The sequence below is a fragment of the Rhinolophus sinicus genome, linkage group LG03 (genome assembly GCF_036562045.2).
Source record: "Rhinolophus sinicus isolate RSC01 linkage group LG03, ASM3656204v1, whole genome shotgun sequence".
Lineage (NCBI taxonomy): Eukaryota > Metazoa > Chordata > Mammalia > Chiroptera > Rhinolophidae > Rhinolophus > Rhinolophus sinicus.
In genome coordinates this window covers 58,625,881-58,648,781 of record NC_133753.1, presented here as the reverse complement: position 1 = coordinate 58,648,781, position 22,901 = coordinate 58,625,881, and the positions used below count along the sequence as shown (strand labels likewise).

At 38.2% G+C, this 22,901-nt stretch overlaps 1 protein-coding gene across 2 annotated transcripts in view; it reads right to left on the bottom strand.

Annotated features, from left to right (window-relative positions):
• The window catches only part of FBN1 (fibrillin 1), a 233,403-nt gene that overhangs the window by 47,572 nt on the left and 162,930 nt on the right, over positions 1 to 22,901 (bottom strand). For both annotated transcript variants that reach the window (XR_012494755.1, XM_019730687.2), the window contains exons 33-43: positions 15,561 to 15,683; positions 15,287 to 15,409; positions 13,720 to 13,845; positions 11,829 to 11,951; positions 9,956 to 10,078; positions 9,480 to 9,644; positions 7,264 to 7,332; positions 7,042 to 7,167; positions 5,708 to 5,830; positions 4,889 to 5,047; positions 2,088 to 2,159 (exon numbers count right to left, since the gene is read on the bottom strand). Coding sequence is in view for 1 of the 2 variants with exons in the window: in XM_019730687.2 (XP_019586246.2) it covers positions 2,088 to 2,159; positions 4,889 to 5,047; positions 5,708 to 5,830; positions 7,042 to 7,167; positions 7,264 to 7,332; positions 9,480 to 9,644; positions 9,956 to 10,078; positions 11,829 to 11,951; positions 13,720 to 13,845; positions 15,287 to 15,409; positions 15,561 to 15,683 (1,332 nt within the window). In the remaining variant the exon portion in view is untranslated. The remainder of the gene's footprint in view (positions 1 to 2,087; positions 2,160 to 4,888; positions 5,048 to 5,707; positions 5,831 to 7,041; positions 7,168 to 7,263; positions 7,333 to 9,479; positions 9,645 to 9,955; positions 10,079 to 11,828; positions 11,952 to 13,719; positions 13,846 to 15,286; positions 15,410 to 15,560; positions 15,684 to 22,901) is intronic.

The following is a 22,901-nucleotide window of genomic DNA, read 5'->3' as shown; positions in this document are numbered from 1 at the left end:
GGCCATAGACTTGAGCAGAGCCTACAAGGGATTCTACAGTTTCAGAGAATCACATTCTAAAATCAACCTGCTTTAAAGGACAAACTTGACAGGGCATACATTTATTTTAGACCCTTTTCTAAAGGGCTTGGTTTTGTTTGAAGGCAAATTGATCTCTTTAAATAAAAACAAACAAACAAACCAAAAAAAAAAAAAAAACCAGCTTAAAATCTCAAAAGATATATTGTTATTTTGAATGCAGGTAATTATGTTTTTAGATTTTTCACACACTTGTCATTTATGTCGGCAAAAAATTATGCCAAGTAAGTACAACTGTGTATGATCAGCAAACAAAAAAAATAATTCAGATGACATTCCTGTAGCATGGGTTAAACACGAAGTATTCACATTTATTTGTTTTAAGTATAAGCGACGTATTATCAAGTTTAACAATAACAGGCTGGGTCAAATTTCTAGCTATTGTTAGGCATAAAATAGCAAAAGGATATATTAAAAATTTATATTTTCTTTTCCTGTCTGGATTTCATTTGAACTTCAACTTGTAGAAGTTTATATTTTAAGACAAGATTAATAAACTTGCTATAGTTTTAACCCCATACGAATGAGCTCTATATGCCAACAATCTTAAGGCCTTTCAGAAGGAGAATATAAAGCTTAAATAAAACAGTTTCCCAGTCATCTAAATATTTTGTCATGGTGGAATTTGGTAACAATAAGTATACTGCTAACGATCACGTTTCCAGTTTCAAAGAGCTAGAGGCAAAGCAAACTGTGAGTCAGGACTGGATTCTGGTCCCAGCTCTGTTATTAATTAGCTAGGTGACCTTGGCTGAGTCCCTTCCCCTCACTGGGCCTCTGTCCCCTCAACTGCAAAGTGAGGCGTTTGGATGAGGGGAGTCTGGGGCCTTTCCAGCTCTATTGGTGGACGATGCTAATGCTGTTTGAGTCTCTGCCTATTGCCAACCTTGGAGGGCAGGCCTTGCTGGGGTACACCCTGATCCAACTGTAGAGACCCATTACTATTAAAGACAACTTATCTTCGGATCAGAGATTCTAGGGAGATGAAAAGATCTGTTTTGGGAAGGGGAAAAACAAAGCAGCTAGGGCCAGGTGTTTTATGCCAATGTCATTTAGCAGTTTTTCTTTCCAAACCATGAAGTTTCTTTGGACGTTGACTAGACTGTGGAGCCATATGGATTTGGCACTGAGAGAGCCAGGCTGATTGCTGGACCAGACCCTTGTTTTCTTAAACAAGGTCATTGGAAAGGCTGATGTGGATTTCAGTTTACTTATTAGGAATAAGGTGGAACAAAGCAAGTGGTGATGTTTGCTACTAAACGCCATAGCTCAGACTAAATAGGGGCATCTAAGGATGCATATAAATCACACTAGGGAAAAACGCTGAGAATGCAATAGCTTTCCATCTACTTTGTTATTTGGTTTTAAACCACAAAGGCATTGCCTCCGTTGGCTGAACGCTGTGCAATACTTCTGAATCTTGCACAAGCATCTCTAGCACGGTAGTAGTCTCTGCTCCAGTTACTAGACGGGGCCTCAGATTGGAAAGATTTTTTTTTTTTTTTTAATTTTACATCTGAAATTCCCAAAGCAGATGACCTGAGGAGATGCCATGTGAGATAAAATTGATGCACAGGAAGGGTTTTATGTGAACCTAGTCGTGAGGACTGGTATGAAAAGTCATATTAAACTCATGTCTTAGTCAGAAGGAAGAATTGGGACTTACAGTCAAATCAAATGTCAACTGGCTCTACTCCCAGAAACGCTCTCTTTGTTGATGCCTAGGGTTGGTTTAACTAAGCTTGATTGTAATTTTGGGAAAAGCTTTCCAGTCCCCTTAATCATGAGCAACAAACGCTGCTGCCAATTAGGTGGAGCTACGTAGGGTGTTTGCACAGTTTGTTTCAAACTAAGAATCAGTGTTTCAATAATGCTAAATGGCATTGTTGAAGGATTTTTTTTCCTTGTAAAGAAAACAAAAAAGCAAACTGAGAAAATAACGGTGTGTATTCCTTTCTCTTAATATAAAGGCAAAAACAGAAAGTTCCAACAATGGCATCATAACTCACCAACAGGTAAGCCGGTGTAAATGTCGATGACGAAGCCTGGCCTTTGACTTCCACAGAGTGTAGCAAATTCATCTGCAGTAATTAAACAAAGGTGGGTGGGAACAGGGATCAGCAAAGAGCAATGATTGGACTGAAATAATTTACTTGATAAACACTCTTGAAAGGTATTTATCTGTATTTTGAAGAATTTAAAATAGAAAAATCAATCTGAAAATTTCTATAGATATTATAATATTACCGTTAGACAAATACTAAGGGAAATGTGACCTCATGTTGATACAATAATGAGGGAGAAGCAGAGGTCTCCACTTTCTACGCCACTCATTTGTGTGAGATTGCCTGTAGGAATATGAGTTTTTTTATAAGGATGTTACTCACCTCTGAACCCAGGGAATGGCAAGAGTGCCTCTTTCCATTCTGCATTAAGGGAAATAAAATTTGAGGAATGCTTGCAAAAGCCAATTCCTCAGCAGATTGGGGGAGACCATAGAAAGGCTAGTCACGTTCTTGACATCAGGTTTATCAATGACTACTTCATGTCAAACAACCAACTTATGTCATTACTTCAATTTTCAGAGCTGGATTTCTCTTGGTGAAGCTCTCTTGCTCTTTCTCATTCCCTCCTCTGACGCTCCATCTTTCTCTCTCTCACCTGAATTCATCAAAGTTGGTAATAAAGAATGAACTAAATGTCATCTACAATCCCTTCTAACTCTGAGATTCTATAATTCTAGATCATGACTATAACTAATATGGCAAGGTATAAATTTAAGCTCAAGATGGCCATTGCCTTATTGGTCAAACCCACAGAAAATTTAGAAAAGGTTTCTGGAAGTATTTTAATCAAAAGGTAGCATGCTCTTCTCCTAATGCTTTATTCCTTAATCTATGAGTGTCTACGTCCTACAAGTGTCATGCCAGCTTACACTGCTCATCCAGACAAATTTCAGGAATTCCTAAAATATGCTTAGATTGCATCGCTGATGAAAAATCATGATTGGATTTGGCCAAAACTTAACATAAAGAAGAAATATTTTATTCTATATTGAGAGTATACAGATTCTTAAAACTCAGACAGACATTTCTGAAAGTAAATGACAGTCTTTATCAGGGATCTCCAAAGTGGTCTCCAGGGAAATGTACAATGATCTATCAAGATAAAAAAGAAAATACTAGGATTTCTACCTATCCTGTAAAATCTATTTTTTAAAATTTGTTGTATAATAGAACAGTTCAGAAAATAATAAATGCATATTTCAATATAATTAAAAACAATATCTAGAGAAATATACCCACATACTTTTACAGGTAGACACACACACACCAAGTGTGTATAACCCCTAGGTTTTTTCCTGATAGGTATGTATAATAAAAAAATTTGAAGACAATCAGTCAAAATCAGGAGTCAGCAAATTTTTTCTTAAAGAGCTAAAGATAAATATTTTAGCTTTTGCAGGCTGTGCAGTCTCAGTTAAAACTATTCAATTATCTCATGAAAGCAGTCATAGACAACATGTAAATAAATTAGTGTGACAGTGTTTAATAAAATTTTATTTATGGACACCAAAATTTGAAGTTCATATCATTTTCAGGTCATGACATATCATTTAAAAAATTTTTCCTAACCATTTAAAAATGTGAAATTCATTCTTAGCTTGTGGTCCATATCAAAACAGGTGGTACGCTGGATTTTGCCCATGGGCTGTAGTTTACCAACCCCTGGTCTAGAGACATCTTGCAGAATGGAGGTAATTCATAATTTTAAGTGATAGTTATTACATTATTTCTGGAGTGAACAAGGGATAAAATGGTATATTTTATTTAAAAAGAATCTTCTGTTTCATGTGTTTCAGGTAGCATCAGACAATAGATTTAATATATTACAGATCACTGAGGGGAATGGAGTAGGTACTACAGAATACTCTAATCAACACCTGCATGACAGTTTACTCAATCTAAACCATAACATTAGTACATGATGTCATCAGGATATATATGACGTATATCATCTACCATATAAGAATGGTGCACCAGTCTACATTTCATTTATTCCAAGGATGTCAATCAGACATTTTAAAAAACAAGTAACATTATATAGATTTTTCTCTTTGAGGATATACAAAGAAATTTCTCTCAGGTCTCAATATCAAAAACAGTCACACTTTCCTTTAGTGTTCAGTTTGTTTTATGGTCATTGAGATACTTAGACTTGAGCATGTCTCCCTTTTAATGTGAGCTGATGGAAAGTTTGGAGCCAAAGTTACTGCTTATCTCCGACAAGGCTGTAGGAATTCCCAGGTTGGATTTTGTGTAATTAGCTTCATTCCTTGCCCCAAGGTTTTTACCCTTGTTTGCCATTTGCCTAAGGCCTTCTTATTTTACATTTGAATCTTTGTGGGCTGCCTTAAACTGTTTTTGGAACAAGACTAGTTATAAATAAGTTAAAATAACACGAATATGGTTTGTTTATTTTTGATATTGCTCTGCCTAAGGTTTCCAGTCTCTTAGTTACATGGCAAGCTCCATAACACTGATAACAATATTTATGTTTTTGTGATATGCTGAGTCTGTTAGTCTGGTGAATGAACTAGTGTATAAATTAGAAAGCATAGTCTGTGACTTCATTTTCAGGTGAGAGGACCAGGATCAACTGTGAATTTAAATATTTGCATTGTGAACTCATTTTTTCTTATGAAGCTAAATAATGCACCCTTTTCTTCTCTCGCTGAGACGTATTTCCCTAACAATTTATAAGTAATTTATCAACCTAGAGTTTTGGTAATGGGGAAACTAAAACTCACCTGTGCTTGGGATGGGACACTGTTCACAGGGCTTATTCCAGGCTCGGCCAATGTTGTAGGAACAACAGCACATCTTCTTGGTCATATTGAACAACAGTTCTCCGTCACAAGTCTGGTTGTCAGCATAATAGTTTCTATAGCACAGACTTCTTCTCATATCTACAAGAAAGGGATTGGTGATGTCATGGGGAAATCATGACAGATTTCTAAGGCGATATTCAAGGAGTAAGTTTCTTCTGAATTGTATTACAACTTGACTTTGATAAGGACAGAAAAAGTCTGCTTTTATATAACTTCTCATCTACCTACATATGTGCTACAAGAAAGAAAGAGAAAAAAAAAAAGCTTTGAGAATGTAGTCCCTGGTATTTTGTGCCATAGAACTAAGTCATTATATAGCTGTAGCATTAATAAACTTTATATGACTCTCCACCAAGTCTCCTAGTAACAATTCTCCACTGCTATTTGGCAGTAGTTTTTTCATTTCCGACTCATGGTGTTTTAATACTCTAGGTCACTGTTGTAAATATAAGTGAAGAAAGATATACCCAAAGTCAAACAAAAGAAGTACTATTAAACCATTGTTTGGGATTTTCCAACATTACATTTTAAAGAAAACTCCCAACCACCCACACGAGGTGGTGAAAACGGGCTAAGCTTACGGTTTCTAGGGAGGAGGCTCTCAAGGACAGTGAAAGGATGGCAACATTCGGTCTGATGAGTAACATAACACTAAGGACTAGCTGCTGGCCTTGTAAGCTCTTTTTCTCTTTGCAGACGAGGACCAACCATGCATTCTTAAGAAAAGCTTGGACTTACCCATGCAATTATTCCCTCCATTCACTTGCATGTAGTCTGGAGGGCAAATACAGGTGTAGTTGCCAACGGTGTTGTAACATGTCCCTGGACCGCAGATGCCCGGAGTATCACATTCATTCACATCTATAATCCAAAGAGAAAGTGGTCTGTGAATATGGAAACTTCACTCTCTAGGATGGCCTGGTACTGAGTGTCAGTATAAGTGTTGACAGTGGAGGAGAAACATAGGGCATTTGGAAATCCAGATAACAAAAATAGATGTTTAGTTCATCAGTGTCCTTTATCTTTGCTAATGAGTGTGTGCATGTTCAGAAAATGAGGTTTTGGAGGGGGAAGTTTTACCTTCTAGTATGAGTTCCTAACAAATGAGTCCATTAACATCTTCAAAGGCACGCAGAGGTGGAAATGTGGAGAAAACATAATTCTCAAATATCCTTCAGAAAGACAACTATGTCTAGTACCTTACATGTTCACAAAGTCTAGAGAAGGATATGCTATATCCTGAAGCCATCAACAACTGGCTTCTGGAATTTGCACTAGTAAGGCAGCATGGAAGTAGGTATTTCATACCACCTTCCACATTTTCAAAAACAGGAGTTGTTTCTAATTTTAACTCCGTGAGTCTTAGAGCTGTGTCATACACACAGTGATACTCAACTAATATTCAACAATGTTGTCATTGTCCAGGTCACCTAATAAGCCTTTTGGAGAGTCAGAAGTCTATGTCTCCTCCAGGATGCAAGGTGGTCTCTCCCCTAACTAGTCATGTGACTCCTGTATGTAGGTGAAAACCATCTCTCCTAAACTGGTCTATGGTCCATGTGTTTTGACAGCTAAAAGTGGTCAATATTCTCCATCTTTCCAGTAACACAGGATGAGTAGGAATCATCATGTATATCATGACACGAAAGGGGCTGCCTTTAAGAGAAGTTCATTTAGATTCATTAGTACTGATGGTAAGTCATGAAGGACAGGAGGAAGAGGAGCACAGAACTGTCCAGAATATAGAGATCACAGAACTGAGACTTGTGCGACGCTAATAAAATGGCTTTTCTGAAGAGCATGGAAAATTCTTTGTAGGCATAAGTGGTACTATGGCCCAAGATAACAAAACTACACTTTTCTCAGGAAAAGAGAGATTTAAGGCACATTGGCATTATGATAATGACATTATGTCAGTAACATTAGTGCATAGACATATTTACCTATGTTTACATTTAGACCATTCATTGTGTTATATTGCTAAATTTCAGTGTTCCTGGTAACTGTATACTGGCTTTTGAGGTCAGTTCTCAATATGGGAAAGAACTTGTCATCCTATAAGGGCCATTTACCATCACACACTCGGGTATCTTCATTCAGGTAGTAACCCGTTGGACAGCGGCACTGGAAACTACCGAAGGTGTTGATACATTTCCCGCCTTGGCACAGCCCTGGAAGCTCCTGGCACTCGTCAATATCTACCAAAATGAAAACAACAGGACTTCTTCAGCACTGTACATCAACCCAAGGAAGTTCAAAACGTACATACTTTAAGGTAAAGGAAACAGAATTACCTTCCAATATGACAGTGATAGGGTTGGGTCGAAAACCTTCTCCTCCAGGACAAAGAATTTTGTACTCAGCTATTGAAACAAAAAAAATCCAATTGAGGTTTTTTGAATCTAAAATGTCAAGAAATAGCATCCTCAAGAGAAAAACTAACATACCCAACTGAAAATATTCATTTTCAGGAATCTTTAGCAGTTACCCCACCCACCTGAAAGAAATTAGTATCTTAGTGTATACTTGTCATTTTCAAATGGCTTTTATTATAGGTACCAAATGTAAGGCCACTGTCCTCAGTCTTTGAACCCTCCTGGCCTTATGTTCTTGTGAACTATTTCATTCCCTTATCTATCTTCATCATTATTTGTTTTTAAAGATTTTCGTTTTCTTTTTATTTTCTAAGAAACTCCATCTCCATTTTTATGTTTTATTTAGCCTTACTTCCTGGAAATTACAGCGCCCCTTAATAATATTAATTAGCCTGTTTCCAAAACCCTTTCCAAACAGAGCCTTAGGAAAAGCTATTCTTTCTTGGTTCCCACCCCACCTATCTCCTTAATGACTAGAGCTCTTTCTTGCCCCTCCGGTTCTACTGACTGCAATCCTGATGCCCCTGGTTTCCCAAACCAACTTTTTACAGTGTCCTTCAATTTCCACCAGTTAATTCTGTCATCCAAGCATTTCACTCATAAACATTTATTTCAGTGCTATGCACCATCAGTGTGACACATACAGGAACACGAGACTAAGAGTGACCTTAACCTGCTGTATTGTCCTGGTGAGCGTCCATAAGAATCAGTTCTTTCACAATCATCATGGTCTTCCTAAACCTAATAATCCTTCTCCTGGATTTCTGAAATTCTATTTACAAGTACATAATTGTGTATATAGATATATACATATATACATATATATTCCACTTTTAGCTCTGATCTAGGTTGGGGTAGGGTGGACCTCTATTGCTTTGTTAATCATTATTAATCAATAGACTTGACTCTCCCATTTAAATATCTTGGCTTGCTTCTTTCAATATCAATGAAATTAACTGCCCTCCTCTTACTTTTTTCTCTCTTCCTCTTTCTGCCATTCTCCACCCTTTATAAGTCTCCTCTTTCATGTAACACTCTTCCTTCAAGGCCCAATTTAAAAAAGGCACAAAGTCATCACCACCTTCTGCCAATCAAAACTGACTTCCTTTTCTGAAGAGAGGAGAGAGGAGATGCCTGCTAAGCATTCACCGCTGTGCTGAGTGTTTTACTGGAGTGATTTCATTTAATCCTGTGAAGCATTTTATGAATGAGGAAACTCAGGCTTGCTAAGTAACTTGTCCAAGGTTACATGAGTGGCAAATGATGGAGTCCTAATTGGAACCAGGTGTGCTGTTCCTCCCACTCATAGCACTATGTCTGCCCTTCTTTCCTCCCTTACTGAGGACAATGTTGAATTATAGCTTGTATGTTTGGGCCATAATTTGCTAGACTGTACACTCCTAGAGGGCAGGAGCTAGTCTTATTCATCTTTGCACATCCAAACTACACACGTTAGGTATTCAACAAATACTTTCACAAAAAGTAAATAAATGACACTTTGGCAAGGAAAGAATCAATACTTAGCCCGATATACCCCATAAACAGCAGCCATTGACCTTTGCCAAAAAAGCTACAGCTCACTCTGAAGCATAGCAGGGGATGCATAAATAAAATGGGAAGCCTTTTATTTTTTAGAAGACATTATTTACGTCCTTAAAATCACATTCTAGAGCTTTCTTTCAAGTCATGCCATAAGAAGGGAGTAATCTTCCACTTCATATTTGCTTAACTAATTGCTTCTGTTTCACCCAGGGACACGTGAGTCTGTCCTAGAGCTTCTGAAACTAGCCAACAGATGACAAAGGAGAGATCAATCAGTGTTTCCCTGGAAGGTAAGCAACATAAGTGATCTCAGCCTGCAAGGTCTTCTTTAATATAATGCCATCTGTATTCACACAGACAGAAGGGACATGTTACCTGCCCCCCCTGACCTTTTGGTGCAAACAAACTAGTGACACTTTCTGACTCCCAAATTGGGAGTGGGGTCCCTCGACAGAGAAGAGAGGACTTATCTCCCATCCCTGATTGAAGAGTAGAGCCTTGTTCCCTCCCTCTGGGTTTCTATTTTGTGGATCTAGAATGGAGAACTGGCCTGAACTTGAATAATAATAATAAATAGGAAGCTGTCCACTCACATGTGTTCACAGCGGGGCACAACTCACAAGGAGTACCCCAGGCTTTACCCAGAGAACAACAGCAGGAAGCCTTGGAAACACCAACTCCAATTTCATTGCTACAGGCTGTGTCTCCATTGTCTCCTCGAGGTCGAACATCCAGATAGCAATTTCCAGAGCGGGTATCTATTTACCATATACAAACAAAAAAGTGTCAGGCAGATTCCTTCTATGTGAGGGATAAAAACTCAAACCCATTTCAGAAACTGTTTCAGAAACTCTTTAAAAACCAGAATTTACTAAGGAACAAAAAAGCTCCCAAACACCTACTTATAGACTGGGAACTCATAGAAAGGGTACTCGAAAGTATAAACCAGGTTTAGGAAATGTTTAAATTTTCACATTATTACTTTTTAACAATTTGAGAATGGAATGTTTAATGTTACTTTAAAAATAACAAACAGCATGCCTCTCCGAAAAGATTTTTAAGATCTTACCAACACAGCCAACTCGAGTTGGATTCAGTTCAAAATCGGGTGGACAATCACAGGTATAGCTGCCTGGAGTGTTGACACAGTTCCCACTGATACATGTGGTTGGATCCAGACATTCATTAACATCTAAAACCAAACAGCAAGGGGCAGAATTGTCACCTGAGCCAACGTGAGGCAGACACCACCATCAAACGGTAGCACCAAATCTAGGGCTCCCACAAGAATTTTTGAGTTACTAGTTATAATTCCACCTAGAAATACAGTCTTCCACTTCTGAAATAAAACCCCTCAGGAAGGAAATATGTCATAGGCTTTAGTCTTTTTCCCCTGGAACACATTTAGCATTCAAATTTGTCATCAGGAGAAAATATGACTTTGGAACTAGGAAAAATATTCCAGTCAAGGTAACTGAAAGCAAAACACTCTGTGACCTCGGTCAACCAAAAATTCAGACACAGGTTTTAAGAAAATATATTTAATATGTGTGGCTTGTTATTTCATCAAATTAGAGCAAGATGTCTCAGGGAACCCTCAGGAGCAGGCAGCTTCTGCTACTGCCCCCACTGGGCGTGTTTGCCTCAGTGCAGCTGAGTGCGAGCAGAGACACGTGGATGAGGCTTAGCGTGTTTCTTCAAGCCTGCTAAGAGTCTTTCTCCCATCACTCACGCTGGCTTGAATATATTTCCCTTTCAGTTTGTATTCTAAAAATATGAACAGAACTCCAGATATTTACGACATGAGTTTTGGCAAATTCCAACCCTGTACAATCCTTTTTTGCCTGTTTTGAACACTCATGAAATACTAAACTGATTCAGAGAGGAGAGATTGGAGAATGAGAACAATACCTTCTCCATGGGCCCTTCCCCCTTGGACCTGCTAACCCTCCTGTAGGTTCCACTGCAGAAAATTATTTTGCTTAAATCACATGTGAATTTGGAGGGACAGGGCAGACTAGCAGAAATGACATTAGATAGAATTCGGCTAATAGTGATTTGGGGCACTCAGGAGGGCATCGATCACAGAGAGGCAACTCTTTGCGGTAGGCTAGAGTCCCAGCTTGCTGTCACAATAGTTTTTAGAAACACCTAAAGAGAAGAATGTGTGCTTGGGGACGAATACCCTAGTCAAGAGCAATTTTGGGGACATGGTGGTAGTGGTCATAATCTGGAGAGCCACTGCGTCATGGCTTGTTCAGGTGGCTGGAAACATCACGTTCTTCTCTGACATCCTGAGCCCATACAGAATGGAACTTGTTTCCTCAGTATCCTTGAACGGAAGGGTGGACTAGGATGGAGAAGTGCAAATGGCTTCCAAAGTCTTAACTCAGTGCCAAAGGGAACAGTGACGGTCTACCAAGCGCCTATAGCTTTTCTAATGTTTTTCATATGTTCCCAGAGAGGCCCTTGCTGTAGAATGATCTACACACTAGCAATAGATGGCTAAGTTCCAGGTAGTACCACATTCACTCCCAGGTCAGGGTTGGAAAGGAGTGGGCATTGCTATGGAGAAGTACAAGGGGAAAACCCATCATCCCAGGGCATAGCCTTGAAATGGAAACTCTGAAAATGTACCCCAGGAGGAAAGGAGTGGCTGGGGAGCCTTATAGCTGGGGCACCCTGGAACATTACTCTGCAGCCACAGCTTGATTTGAAGGCTATAAACTCTACTCCTTCAATGGTCTTCAACTCTTTCTTCTGCATCCTCACCTCTAATGAGTTCCAGGTTTCAGGAAATTTATTTTGTGATACCTAACGCTGCATCCCAGCTTTTTGTTTGTGACTTTGTGCATTTCCTTATGTGGTCCCAGCAAGGTCCCATGGAAGCCAAGTCCCCTGGAATACCTGGGAGCAGACTGTAATGCCCATGGATGCCTTACCTGTGCAGTTCCCGCCACTTCTGTCCAATTCATAGCCTATCTCGCACTCACAACGGAACAGGCCAGGAAGGTTGTGGCAAGTTCCAAAAACACAGATGTTCGGAAGGGAACACTCATCGATATCTTGGAAAGGGGTGAAAAAGAGGAGAAATTAAATTTATTTTTTGCTAAAGAAACTGCCTCATGTAATTAAGCAACTAAGGTTATTAGGAAAATGACTATCCAACATCAATCTAGGCATTTCTCCCATAGACTTTTAGATGATTTGCCATGTACAGGGATGCCTCTTAGGTGAGACCTTATTTTTCTCATCCCCTCTTACATGCTAAGAAGTGGGCTAAGCATTTTATACATATGTATCTCATTTATGGTGTTTCACACAGGTCCACACCACTTTTGTAAAGTTAACTTTTGTAAAGTTAAACTAAGCACGTTAGGCTCAGTTCTTTGGTTGTCCTTATCTCTGCATTCACTGTTTTTGCTGTGGGTTAAAATTTGAAAAATGACAAAGGCTTTGTGGTAACTTTTACAATCAGTTTTATAACCCTCTGTACCCCTAGTACTATGGTGTGTGTTGCCTGTTGTTGATGGAGCTCCCAAAACTGCAGATGCTTCTTCCAGGCCTCTGTCCCTGCCTCCCATTAACATTCTGCTTGTGTAATTGACACGCGGGCACATTTTCAGCCTTGAGACTGGCTTTAAATAGCCATGACCACTCTGCCAGGGATGGTTTATATTAAGAACAAACAAACAAACAAAACTTTCCCTTGTAGCAGTAAGAGAAGCAAAACTTTCAGTGCAACTATTTATGTTACCAGAAGTGGCACGGTACCTGTTTTCCTTGGATGTTCCAGTAACAAAAGTAAACAAGGCATTAGGCATATGATCAAGAGCATAATCTGGTTTTTCTTGACTCAGAGGAATTTTATATCAAACTTTGCATATTTAATATAAACTGTATAAAGAACACCCAATGATTCCATGACAAAGAAAAGTATTTATAGAACTATATGAGAGAATTAGTATACGTGTCCCACCTAAAGACTGATTTTGAGTTAATGTCCTATTAACAACAACTATTAATTAAGACATTAATCAGGGTCTTGTTTAAATTTCTACTGTCAATTGTTATCATTTGTGTATTTCTACTGAAATCTTTCTGGTTCATTGTAGCCACTAATTCTGCTCAATGAGGGATAATGCACTTCAATTTGACAAGTGTGGGTAAAGAGAAGAACCTTGTGTCTCCTAGTGGGATCCACCCTTAGCCAATAGGCTCCCAGGACTCTTCCTGTCTGACCAACACTTATAAGAAAGACGGTGTCTTGTGCTGAGAGACATCATGACATATGACGTTATGCCAAAGGGTCTCCCACTGGAAAGAACTGCAAAAGGTATTTAGAGACCATGTGAGCCATATGTACCCGGGACATTATTCTACATATGGAAAAGACTACCTGCTCTGCTGTTATTTTAAGGCCTTTATTTCTAGAAACCAAACTATAGTGAGATTCAAAACTGTGCTTCCATATTTAAAGAGAATCCTTCGACAGGACATTATCAGGGGACCAGCACTTTCTATCTTTCATGCAGCAGTGGGGACAAAGAGGATGCGCTGAGGTAACCACACTTGGTTAACTTCTCTCTCGTAGGTCCGATGGGTGCAGACCATCTGGCCACGGTAGGATGTGCGGCTTATGGCCAGAGAAAATTTTCTCTGCACAGAAAGAACTAGTCTGGCTGGAGACCTGATCCTTCCACAAACTGAAGTGACCAGGTTGAAGCCAAAACACACCTCAGGTAAAAAAAAAAAAAAGAAAATATCAGGAATGTTTAAGCAACCTAATCTCATCAGGCGGTGTAAGGCCCCAGCCACTTCCCCATCAGTTACCTTCACAGGCTTTCCCATCAGCACTGGGCACAAAGCCCATGTCACATTCACAGCGGTATCCTCCTGGGGCGTTGAGGCACTGGCCATTGCCACACAAATTCAGATTCTCAGAGCACTCATCAAGATCTAGAGCCAGAAAGAAACAGAAGTTACTCTTTCTCAGTTTTCCCATTCCTCGGGTCTGACAGTTTTTGTAATTAACTCCCTGAGTGTACTGGTGCTTGGTCATAATTTCTATTTGACACATTTAAACTCATTTTTTTTCTCTTTTGAACGCTAATATTGAATATTCAATGAACATGGTGTGCAGAGGCAGAATTCTGAATGCTAAATTATACCTAATGATGTAAAATGAGTAAGTTAAACAAATCATTCAAACTAAGGCTTTTTCAAGCAGAGTCATCCAAATGAGGACACATCCATGACAGGAAATAATATGCCATGGTTTGTGTCTATTTCTCAAACTTCAGGCTAAGTTCAGATGGGCAGCAAAAGAACTAGAACAACAGTTTTAAAGGACACTAAAAATTCCTGTTTGCTTAATCCTACTGAGGCTTGTTAATGATCATGATCATTACATATCAAACATATGAACCATGCATGCTCATACATGAAACTTTCAATATTTTCTAAAAACTAGTGGGAGGTTTAGGATGATAAAACTTCACTGGGTTAGGCAAAAACGATTTCAAATATGATGAAATTTTTGGTGAGTTTTTTGGTTTTGTTTTTTAATCCAGGTAAATCACGTACTGGGCCTTAACCTCTTTTATGTTTAAATGATTTCTTGTGAGCTGAGTGCTTGGGATAAATTAATGTTTCAAGTGATATGAGCAGCCATGCTACCTCACAGCCAATGAAAACTGCATCTCAGCACCTACTTAACACCAAAGTCCTAACATAAGAAATGTTATCTGTGTATACGTGTTCATGTAAGTGTATGTATCATATTTCTACAATCATATTTCTAATCATATATATTCAAATATATGTAGTTCATGTTAATTCAATGACTATTAATTAGAACAGAAAAGAAAATGTCACTGGTACATTGTAAAACTGGAATGAACTCCTTACAAAGCGGTTACAAAGTTCTTGCTTAGAGCAATGTGGGAGGATAATGATGATGGTCAGTAGGAGAAAAAGATATGCTATCAACCTGATTCAGAACATTTAATCCCTTTTCCTTACATAGCTTCCTTCAGCAAGCTCACTCTCGGGTTTGCTATGGAAAATAAGTCAACAGTGAGAAATAGGCACAAAAATAGAAAGGCTAAGGATTATAAAAGGAAGTGACTTGTTTTAAACTAATGACATCACTACATACAGTAAGATACACATAACTAATAACTATATATGTGTATAGTTAGCTTCTGAGGTCTCCGTAATTGATCTAGCTCCAAATTTCCATTCCACAAAGATATATACTTAGTTTCAAATAACTGATCTTTTCTGTTAAAAGCTGTCCATAACTGTCTCCGTCTTCAGAAAAGAACTGATGGTCTGAAAGACACGGAACGCCTTTCTCTAACTGCCGTTTACACAGTTATTTCTGACACAAACTTACCTGTGCAAGTGAAGCCATCGCCCGTGTAGCCTTCCTTACAGAGACAGCGGTAAGAGCCCATGGTATTCTTGCAATCTGCATGCTGGCTGCACATGTGGGTTCCATTGGAGCATTCGTCCAGATCTTAAGGAAACAAATCACATCATTATGAACAGAAAGTATGACGTTTAACATCAATAATACGCAAGTTAAATTTTTCTTTACAGAATTCATATTTTCATATTTATAATCTATGCAGTTCACAAGAAGCAATTTCTGTTATTTTCCAACCCACCAGTGCACTTAATGCCATCGCCAATCCACCCGGGGCTGCAGCTACATTTGAAGCTTCCTGCTGTGTTGGTACATACAGCATGTCTGTCGCAGTTGTGTGCTCCAATTTCACATTCATTGATGTCTGGAAAAATAACCAGCGGTTTAAAGAAAGTTTAGCACATATGCACTTTAGGTCTTTTAATTAAGTTAGCAATAGCAACTTAGAAATGTCAAAAGTGGACTTGTTTTCACACTCCCCACAGTATAATACAGATTGGTTTAGCATCCACATATATACTCCACACATATTGAACAGCTTTACATTTCAATTTATAAACAACATGATGCTACTTGCTCTTACCAACTCTAAGTATTTTCCATTATTTTATGTGTTTCCAGTCACTGCAAAACAAAATGAACTTCTTTCCAGTAGAAGATCTTAAAACGTGAGGTGCCTAACATTCTATGGTATTAACACTCACAGTCATGTTTCTATTCTCGATATTTTTATTAAGTCAACCATATAGACAAAAGAATACAAAGTTGCTGGCATATTAGGAAACTTTTTCACTCATATTCTATCTATTAAATATGTTTTATTCTTAAATGTAGAATACTGCATTATTTAATATGCTTTATTTCTATGCAAGTTTTACTTTAGGTATTGCTAATTCAAGCATTTGCAGAGACTTTTCCTTAAGATAGTGTGTGAACCGTCTTTTCTCTAGCTTCTTAGAGTCCTAGCACGTTGGAGACTCAAGCCTTCTTGCATAGTTCATGTAAAACTCAAATCAATCCAATGGAGCTTTATCTGTAAAAGGAGTACTGGATTAGGGTCACTTTACTGAAAGACTCCAAATTTTTGAAAATTCTTTATTCTCCAAAATTCCATTTCCAAATTTAGCCAAGATTGATTCTATAATTATAAAAGGGTTATAGAAAAGAATATAAAGTATTAAGTAAAATATGTCTTGTTTCCTGTGATACTGTGATTTGTAATAATAACATATATTTGGTCTTTGTCTCCATTTCTGGCACAGAGCTCCTAAAACCCTTGGAATTTCCTAAGTGATGAGAGAAGGAAGGTGTCCTTTGTTATATTAATGAGGTGACTTTTGGACCACACCTAAGGATGGGGGCTGGTTGCCAGGAGAATCAGCCACGTGATTAGAAGTTTGGAAATTTCAGATCTACTCCCCTGACCTTACAGCAAGGTATGGAGAGAGGCGTTGGAGGTTGAATCAATTGCTGATGACCAATGATTTGATCAATCATACTTGTGTAATGAAGCCTCCATAAAAACCCAAAAGTACAGGGTTCAGAGGTTCTGGGTTTGTTAACACATGGAGATTCAGGAAGAGTGTTCCCTCGGAGAGGGCATTGGAATCTCCACACCACTTTGCCATACGCATATCTTGCCCTATGCATCTCTTCTATCTGGCTGTTCCTAAATTACATTCCTTTATAATAAATCGGTAATCTAGTGAGTAAATTGGTTTCCTGAGTTCTGTGAGCTACTCTAGCAAACTAAACCCAGGGAAGAGGTCATGGGAAGCTCCGATTTATAGGATTTATAGCCAATCTGTCAGAAGCACAGGTAACAACCTGGACTTACAACTGGCATCTGAAATGGGGACAGTCCTGTGGGACCGGACCCTTAACTTGTGGAATCTCACACTATCTACCTAAAGATAGTGTCAGAATTTACTTGACTTGTAAGATTCTTGGTTAGTGATCAGAACTGGAATTGGTACCATAATCTTATTTCCCCAAATTAATCCATTATATAATGAAAGCCAGGCACTCAACCTCATAGTCGACTTTTTCATTAACTAAGAACAAGACTCATAGGTATGGATACTATGACTCAACAGGGAAACCAATGTCTAACACAAAACTTAGGTCAAGAAGGATAATTTGAGCATAAGAAATGTTGCAAGAGTTTTCAGTGATCACTTGAAGAGTGGCATAAAAAAGAAACTGGGCAAGCAACTTATGTTTACTCTTTTGTTTATGTAAGAAGCCCAATAAAATGATTTAAAAGTGTTGGGAAACATGTTGTTTGCCAAATATTCCATCTGAAGCTCTGAAATGGTCCTAGGATCTTTGGCTTCTTCATAACTTCTAGAGCAAACACAAAATAACATTTTGCCACAAAAATATTTTGCAATATCACTAATAATCATGAAGTGAAAACATGCCTAGAAGAATGTTCTTACAATTACAACGTATTGTATGGGTGAATTTTAATGTAACTTTGGCAGCCACATGAACCTATTGAGTTATTAAGGCAGGTCAAGGGAGGCACATACCAGGCAGCTTTAGACTTGTGACTGGGAGCTTTAACCAACTGAATGATTGCACATGGCACATTCCATGGAAATGAGGAAGAAGGCCGGCCCAGGGATAATAGTGGTAAGTAGGGAATTCAAGAAAGTAAGCCTGAACTAACGGGTTTGCTCTTCCTCAGATAATCACTACCTTCAGAATTAATGACGCAAACCACCACTTTTAGAGTCCTCTTAATTTCCCTGCTTTATTTGTGATGATCTCTGAATTAGGTAGAAATAATGAGCTTTAATTACCTAAGTATTAAAGCTTCCATAAAATCACGGAATTTTCTAAGTGGGAAGAATTTAGAATTCTACTTTCCTAATCCTCAATTTCTCAGAGGAGAATACAGAGGTCCCCAAAGGCATGGGGACTGACAAGGGCCCCAAAATCAGTGAGGGGCTGAGCAGGACTACCAGGAACTCACTTTCCCTGCCCACTGTTTGGCACTCTTTTTTTTTGTTTTGTTTTTGTTTGTTGGTTTGTTTGTTTTTTAATTAAAGTTTATTGGGGTGACAACTGTTAGGAAAGTTACAAAGCTTTCAGGTGTACAATCCTCTAATACATCATCTGTATTTCACATTGTATGTTCACTATCCAGAGTGAGCTCTCCTTCCATCACCATATAGTTGACCCCCCTTTCCCTCTTCTACCTTCTTGGCACTCTTTTCCTTAGACTACAGCTGCCTAATTGAGCTGATTTCTTTAGATCCATCAGGACTTTATTCTAAGCCCGGCTTTATGGAGTTTGCAAAATCTCAGTAAGTAGTACCAGACTCACAGAAATATTCACTAATCTTTTCTAGTAAGCATAATTTTCAGAGATAATCATAGCCTGTCAATCTAGTAATTCTGTGATCTTTTTCTCTCCAATTTTTTAATGAGCAAAGTTACCTTTATTTTCATATGGATTTTTTGCCGTCATATTTAATCTTGCAACTAAGAAAATTATTATTTCTTTTAAAAGGAGTCTCCCCTTTTTTATCATTAATACTATGCTAAAATAATTTTCTAATTCGAGAAAATATGTGCAATTTCACCACAATTTTTCAAGGTGAAAAGAAATTTTATTTGCAAGAGGCTGTGTATCATGGGTTTCAGGATATAGGAGAGAGTAACTCAGGAGCCAATTTTCAATTCTCCATTTTGCGAATATTTGTATAAGTCATTATCTCAATGCCTTATATCCTCATTAACTGGCAAGTGAATTAGAAAGACCGGTCATAAAGTGTAAAGACATCTCTGAATAAAAGGTTTTTGCATATGTGTGTGTGTGCATGCATGCAGCAACTATTATTCATTAATCGTTTCCATGGCAGACTTGGGCCTAAGACTATACTACATTATAAAAACAGACAAAAGGGGAAACTGAGCCATAAGGAAAACAAGCAAACAAAAATGCTATATTCAAACACTCTTCTCTCCAATAATGTGAAGGAAACATAGCACATGCTTGCCAAGAACATCTCTTTCTGTGCAAATGTTCTCTTTCCCCCACAAGTTTGCTCCAGACAGAAAATTCATTTTTAAGATTAAGAAGAAGCACAAGCCAAGAAAAGCAAAGAAATTCAAATTTAGGGCTGACACTGCAACCTCTGTAACCCCATGAAAGCTCCCTCACAGACTCAAAGGTCCTGTTTGCAGGGTTCTCTTGAAGGGGAACGGTATGGTCTGAGCAGACCCCAGGCACAGGTTCAGGGTGTGTTCCACTGACATTCAAGTAAGGGCTGTTCTCTAAGCTGCTCTGGCCTCCTCTGACAGTCACACAGGGAGAGGCTTTGTCACCCACACAAACACCTGCCTTCCCGTCATCTGGGCATCAGTCACGTGGACCTTAAACAGGCAGCACTGCCAAACTGTGGGATCTCCTTGATTAGGCCTTGGGGCAGAGTACGTTCAAGTGAATGGAGAGGCTAAACAGGAAGGCTACTTGGATTTCTTAATTTGGATCCAAATTCCAGCCAAGACTATTTAACTGAACACCCACCAAGTTTTCGCAGGCTGTCAGCCAGTGGAGGACAATTAGCAGCGATAAGAAGCTGGAAGGAAATGGGCGCAAATTCTCACTGAGCGCTGGTAGTTTTGAAGTAGATGATTCTCTTTCACAGACTAAGGCCTACCAGCAACATTTCTCATGTGAAAAGCAGCAGACAGTTTGAGAAATGAAATTACCCAGAAATCCTGCTATTTTAAATGAAAACAATTCTGATTTTAATGGTACGTCATACTTATTAACTGACTGAGTGACACACGATAGGTGGTAGGCTCTTACGTGTGAAAGCCAGGACTCGCCAAGGATGGCACCCAGCTGCAGTCTAGGTTTTCTTCTTCCAATTGGTTGTCTAATTACAATTATGCAGAATGAGCAGCAGAAGCCCTGCACGTGGGCCACAGAAAAATTGTAATCCAGTCCCTTAAGCCAAGGACAGAGAGCTGCGTTCTAGATTTCAAGCAAATGTATTTTCTCCCTCCATTAAAGCAAACATTACTCTCAACTCATGATTTGGACAAAGCTTAGGGACTAAAAAGAAACGCTTAACATCTGTGTAGGCTGGGAATGTAAGTCAGTGGGTGGATTCTGAACACTGCTAAAGTGATTGGGGGGAAAAACATGTTTATTTGTTTAAATGGAAACAATCAGTAATGACAAGGGAGCTGAAATATTTAGACAAAGTTGTAATGGAACCCAGAGGACATTTTTTTAGTTCTCATGAAACAAAATTCCTCCTTATGAATAGCATACATATTTTTATAATTCCTTTACAGGCTACTTATTAAAAAAAATATATATATATATAATGTATGTTATACATATTGTATGTATGTATATATATTATATATGTATAGAAATAGATGTAAAATACTTCTTTTGTTTGTCATCAAAACATAGTTCTGGGTCTGTTCTTCACTGTTATTTGTTGTGCGGCTTGCTTATCCCATTAGGCAAGATCCGTATATCTATTTATATTAGTTGCCTGGGACATTATAAACACTTGTCTTTAATATGATTATCACCAAGGTAACTTGCTGGTAATCTAACTTGTGAGTGACACTAATGTTAAACTAAAAGCAGGCTAAAAGAACCCTCGTTACATGGGATTAAAAAACACTTTGGCTCAGATTTTTTAAAACTTGTTTTCAAGTATACCAAACTTGCTGCCAATTCCTGTTTGTGTCAGTCATTTTCAATCAAATGTGATAGCCTTGGTTGTTAATAACAGTATTTGCAGAGGACCTCTTTTTCTTTCCTCCCTAATGTACCCCCTCCTTCCATACTTCACTGCGGGATGCTTACTCAAGGGGAACACTTGTGTAACTACAGAGCACTGTGGTGATTTCTTTAAGCTCATGAACCAGTGGAAGAACTAGGAATAAAATCCAGAGTTCTACTCCTTTACATGAGAGTATCACATGCCATGGTACTATGATATCAAAGGGGCCGTGAAACTCAAGTCTTCTCCCTACAGTGCTAACTCGGTTTTATAAAATTAAAAAATCATTTTAGGCTATAAGTTAAAAGCAGGGGGATGTTGGCCCTTGGGAAAGGATAGAGCACTTCTTGGCCTTCATATCTATTTTTCTGTTCACATAATGTACTAAAAGATTGCTGTTCCTAATGTAAAACTGGTGTCATCTCATCTAACGTGGAGTGCACAGCTCTCATCACCACAGTCTTAGTATCTGTGCAAACTCAGTTAAAACAAGCCTTTGGACATAGAGTAAGATTTTCCTTTTTTAAATTGATGTCAAGCATGTATCAATAAATAGTGGTATAGAATTTTGCTAGACTAGAAGTTATGTCTCTAATTAAATGGCTTCTAGACACGGTGTCTATGTGTCTCATTCCATAATGACAACAGTAAGTACTATTTATTGACCAGCTACTGAAAGTTAAGCACTGCGCCAAGGGTATTATATATATATATCTCATTGACTTAAAATGAAATTAATGCTGCATGAAAATTTAAGCTTTCTTCGTAGTGAAAGGCCTAAAATAATTGGCCTCTGCACATGCCCCTGTTAGCTGGAATGTGGAGCCTGAAATTCTAGAGATCTCCTTTTCTAATAGCGAATGAAGACTGTCCCATTAGATTAACTTCTCCCTTCATAAACATCGCCATTCTCTGGGGTTAATTTCAGTGAGTTCAACTGAGCCAAACATTGGTATTAGCCTCCACTAGGTAAAATGCAATATGGAACTGTCCTATCTTTCCCTTCATTACTTCCAGACCACCACCCCTTATCCCAAGTTCTGTATTTACACTGGAAGCTAAAAATAAAGCTTGAAACATAGACATCATGAGCTAAGCATCATTTTTACCCCAGAGACTACATGAGGAGTTGAGATTTTAAAAACTGTGCTGTTCATCAGAAGGGACCCCCAGCCATGCTTATGTGAAGAATAATATACTGAGGATGAAAGCATTCCAGCTTCATGCTTGTTTTTATAATTTGGCTACAATCTCTCATTTTTGGACCAATAGTAATATTACTGGTGTTATCTGTATATCTATAACTTTGAAACTTAGTATTATTGGACAACTTGAAATGACAATATATTTGGGGGTTTTCTTGAAAAATGTTGACATAATTAAGACAAGAATCTGTACACTTACCACATTGCCAATCTGCAAATATTTTAATGTTCAATTTAAGTCACAAGGGCCTGCCAAACTGGCGTTTGAAGTTAAAGTCTGTTATTTGTAAAGAAATTATGCAGTTACCTAATTCAAGCTCACCATGGTCTCTATTGTGTTTTAAATTATGTTATATATGCTATAATCTGTTATATTACTGTAAGTGACTACAGTAAAACTACTATTCCACGTAATATCATTGCCTCAAGTTTGAAAATACTAACTAAACATTTAAAAACAATATCACTCACGTAAAGTGATGTTTACTTGATGTTTAATAGAAGAATCTCCCACAAATATTGTGAAAAGATTTTCTTATGTGCTATAGATATTACACAAGCAAAATTACAAACGGTTTATCAGTTCATAAGATTTGTTAATTCCCAGGAATA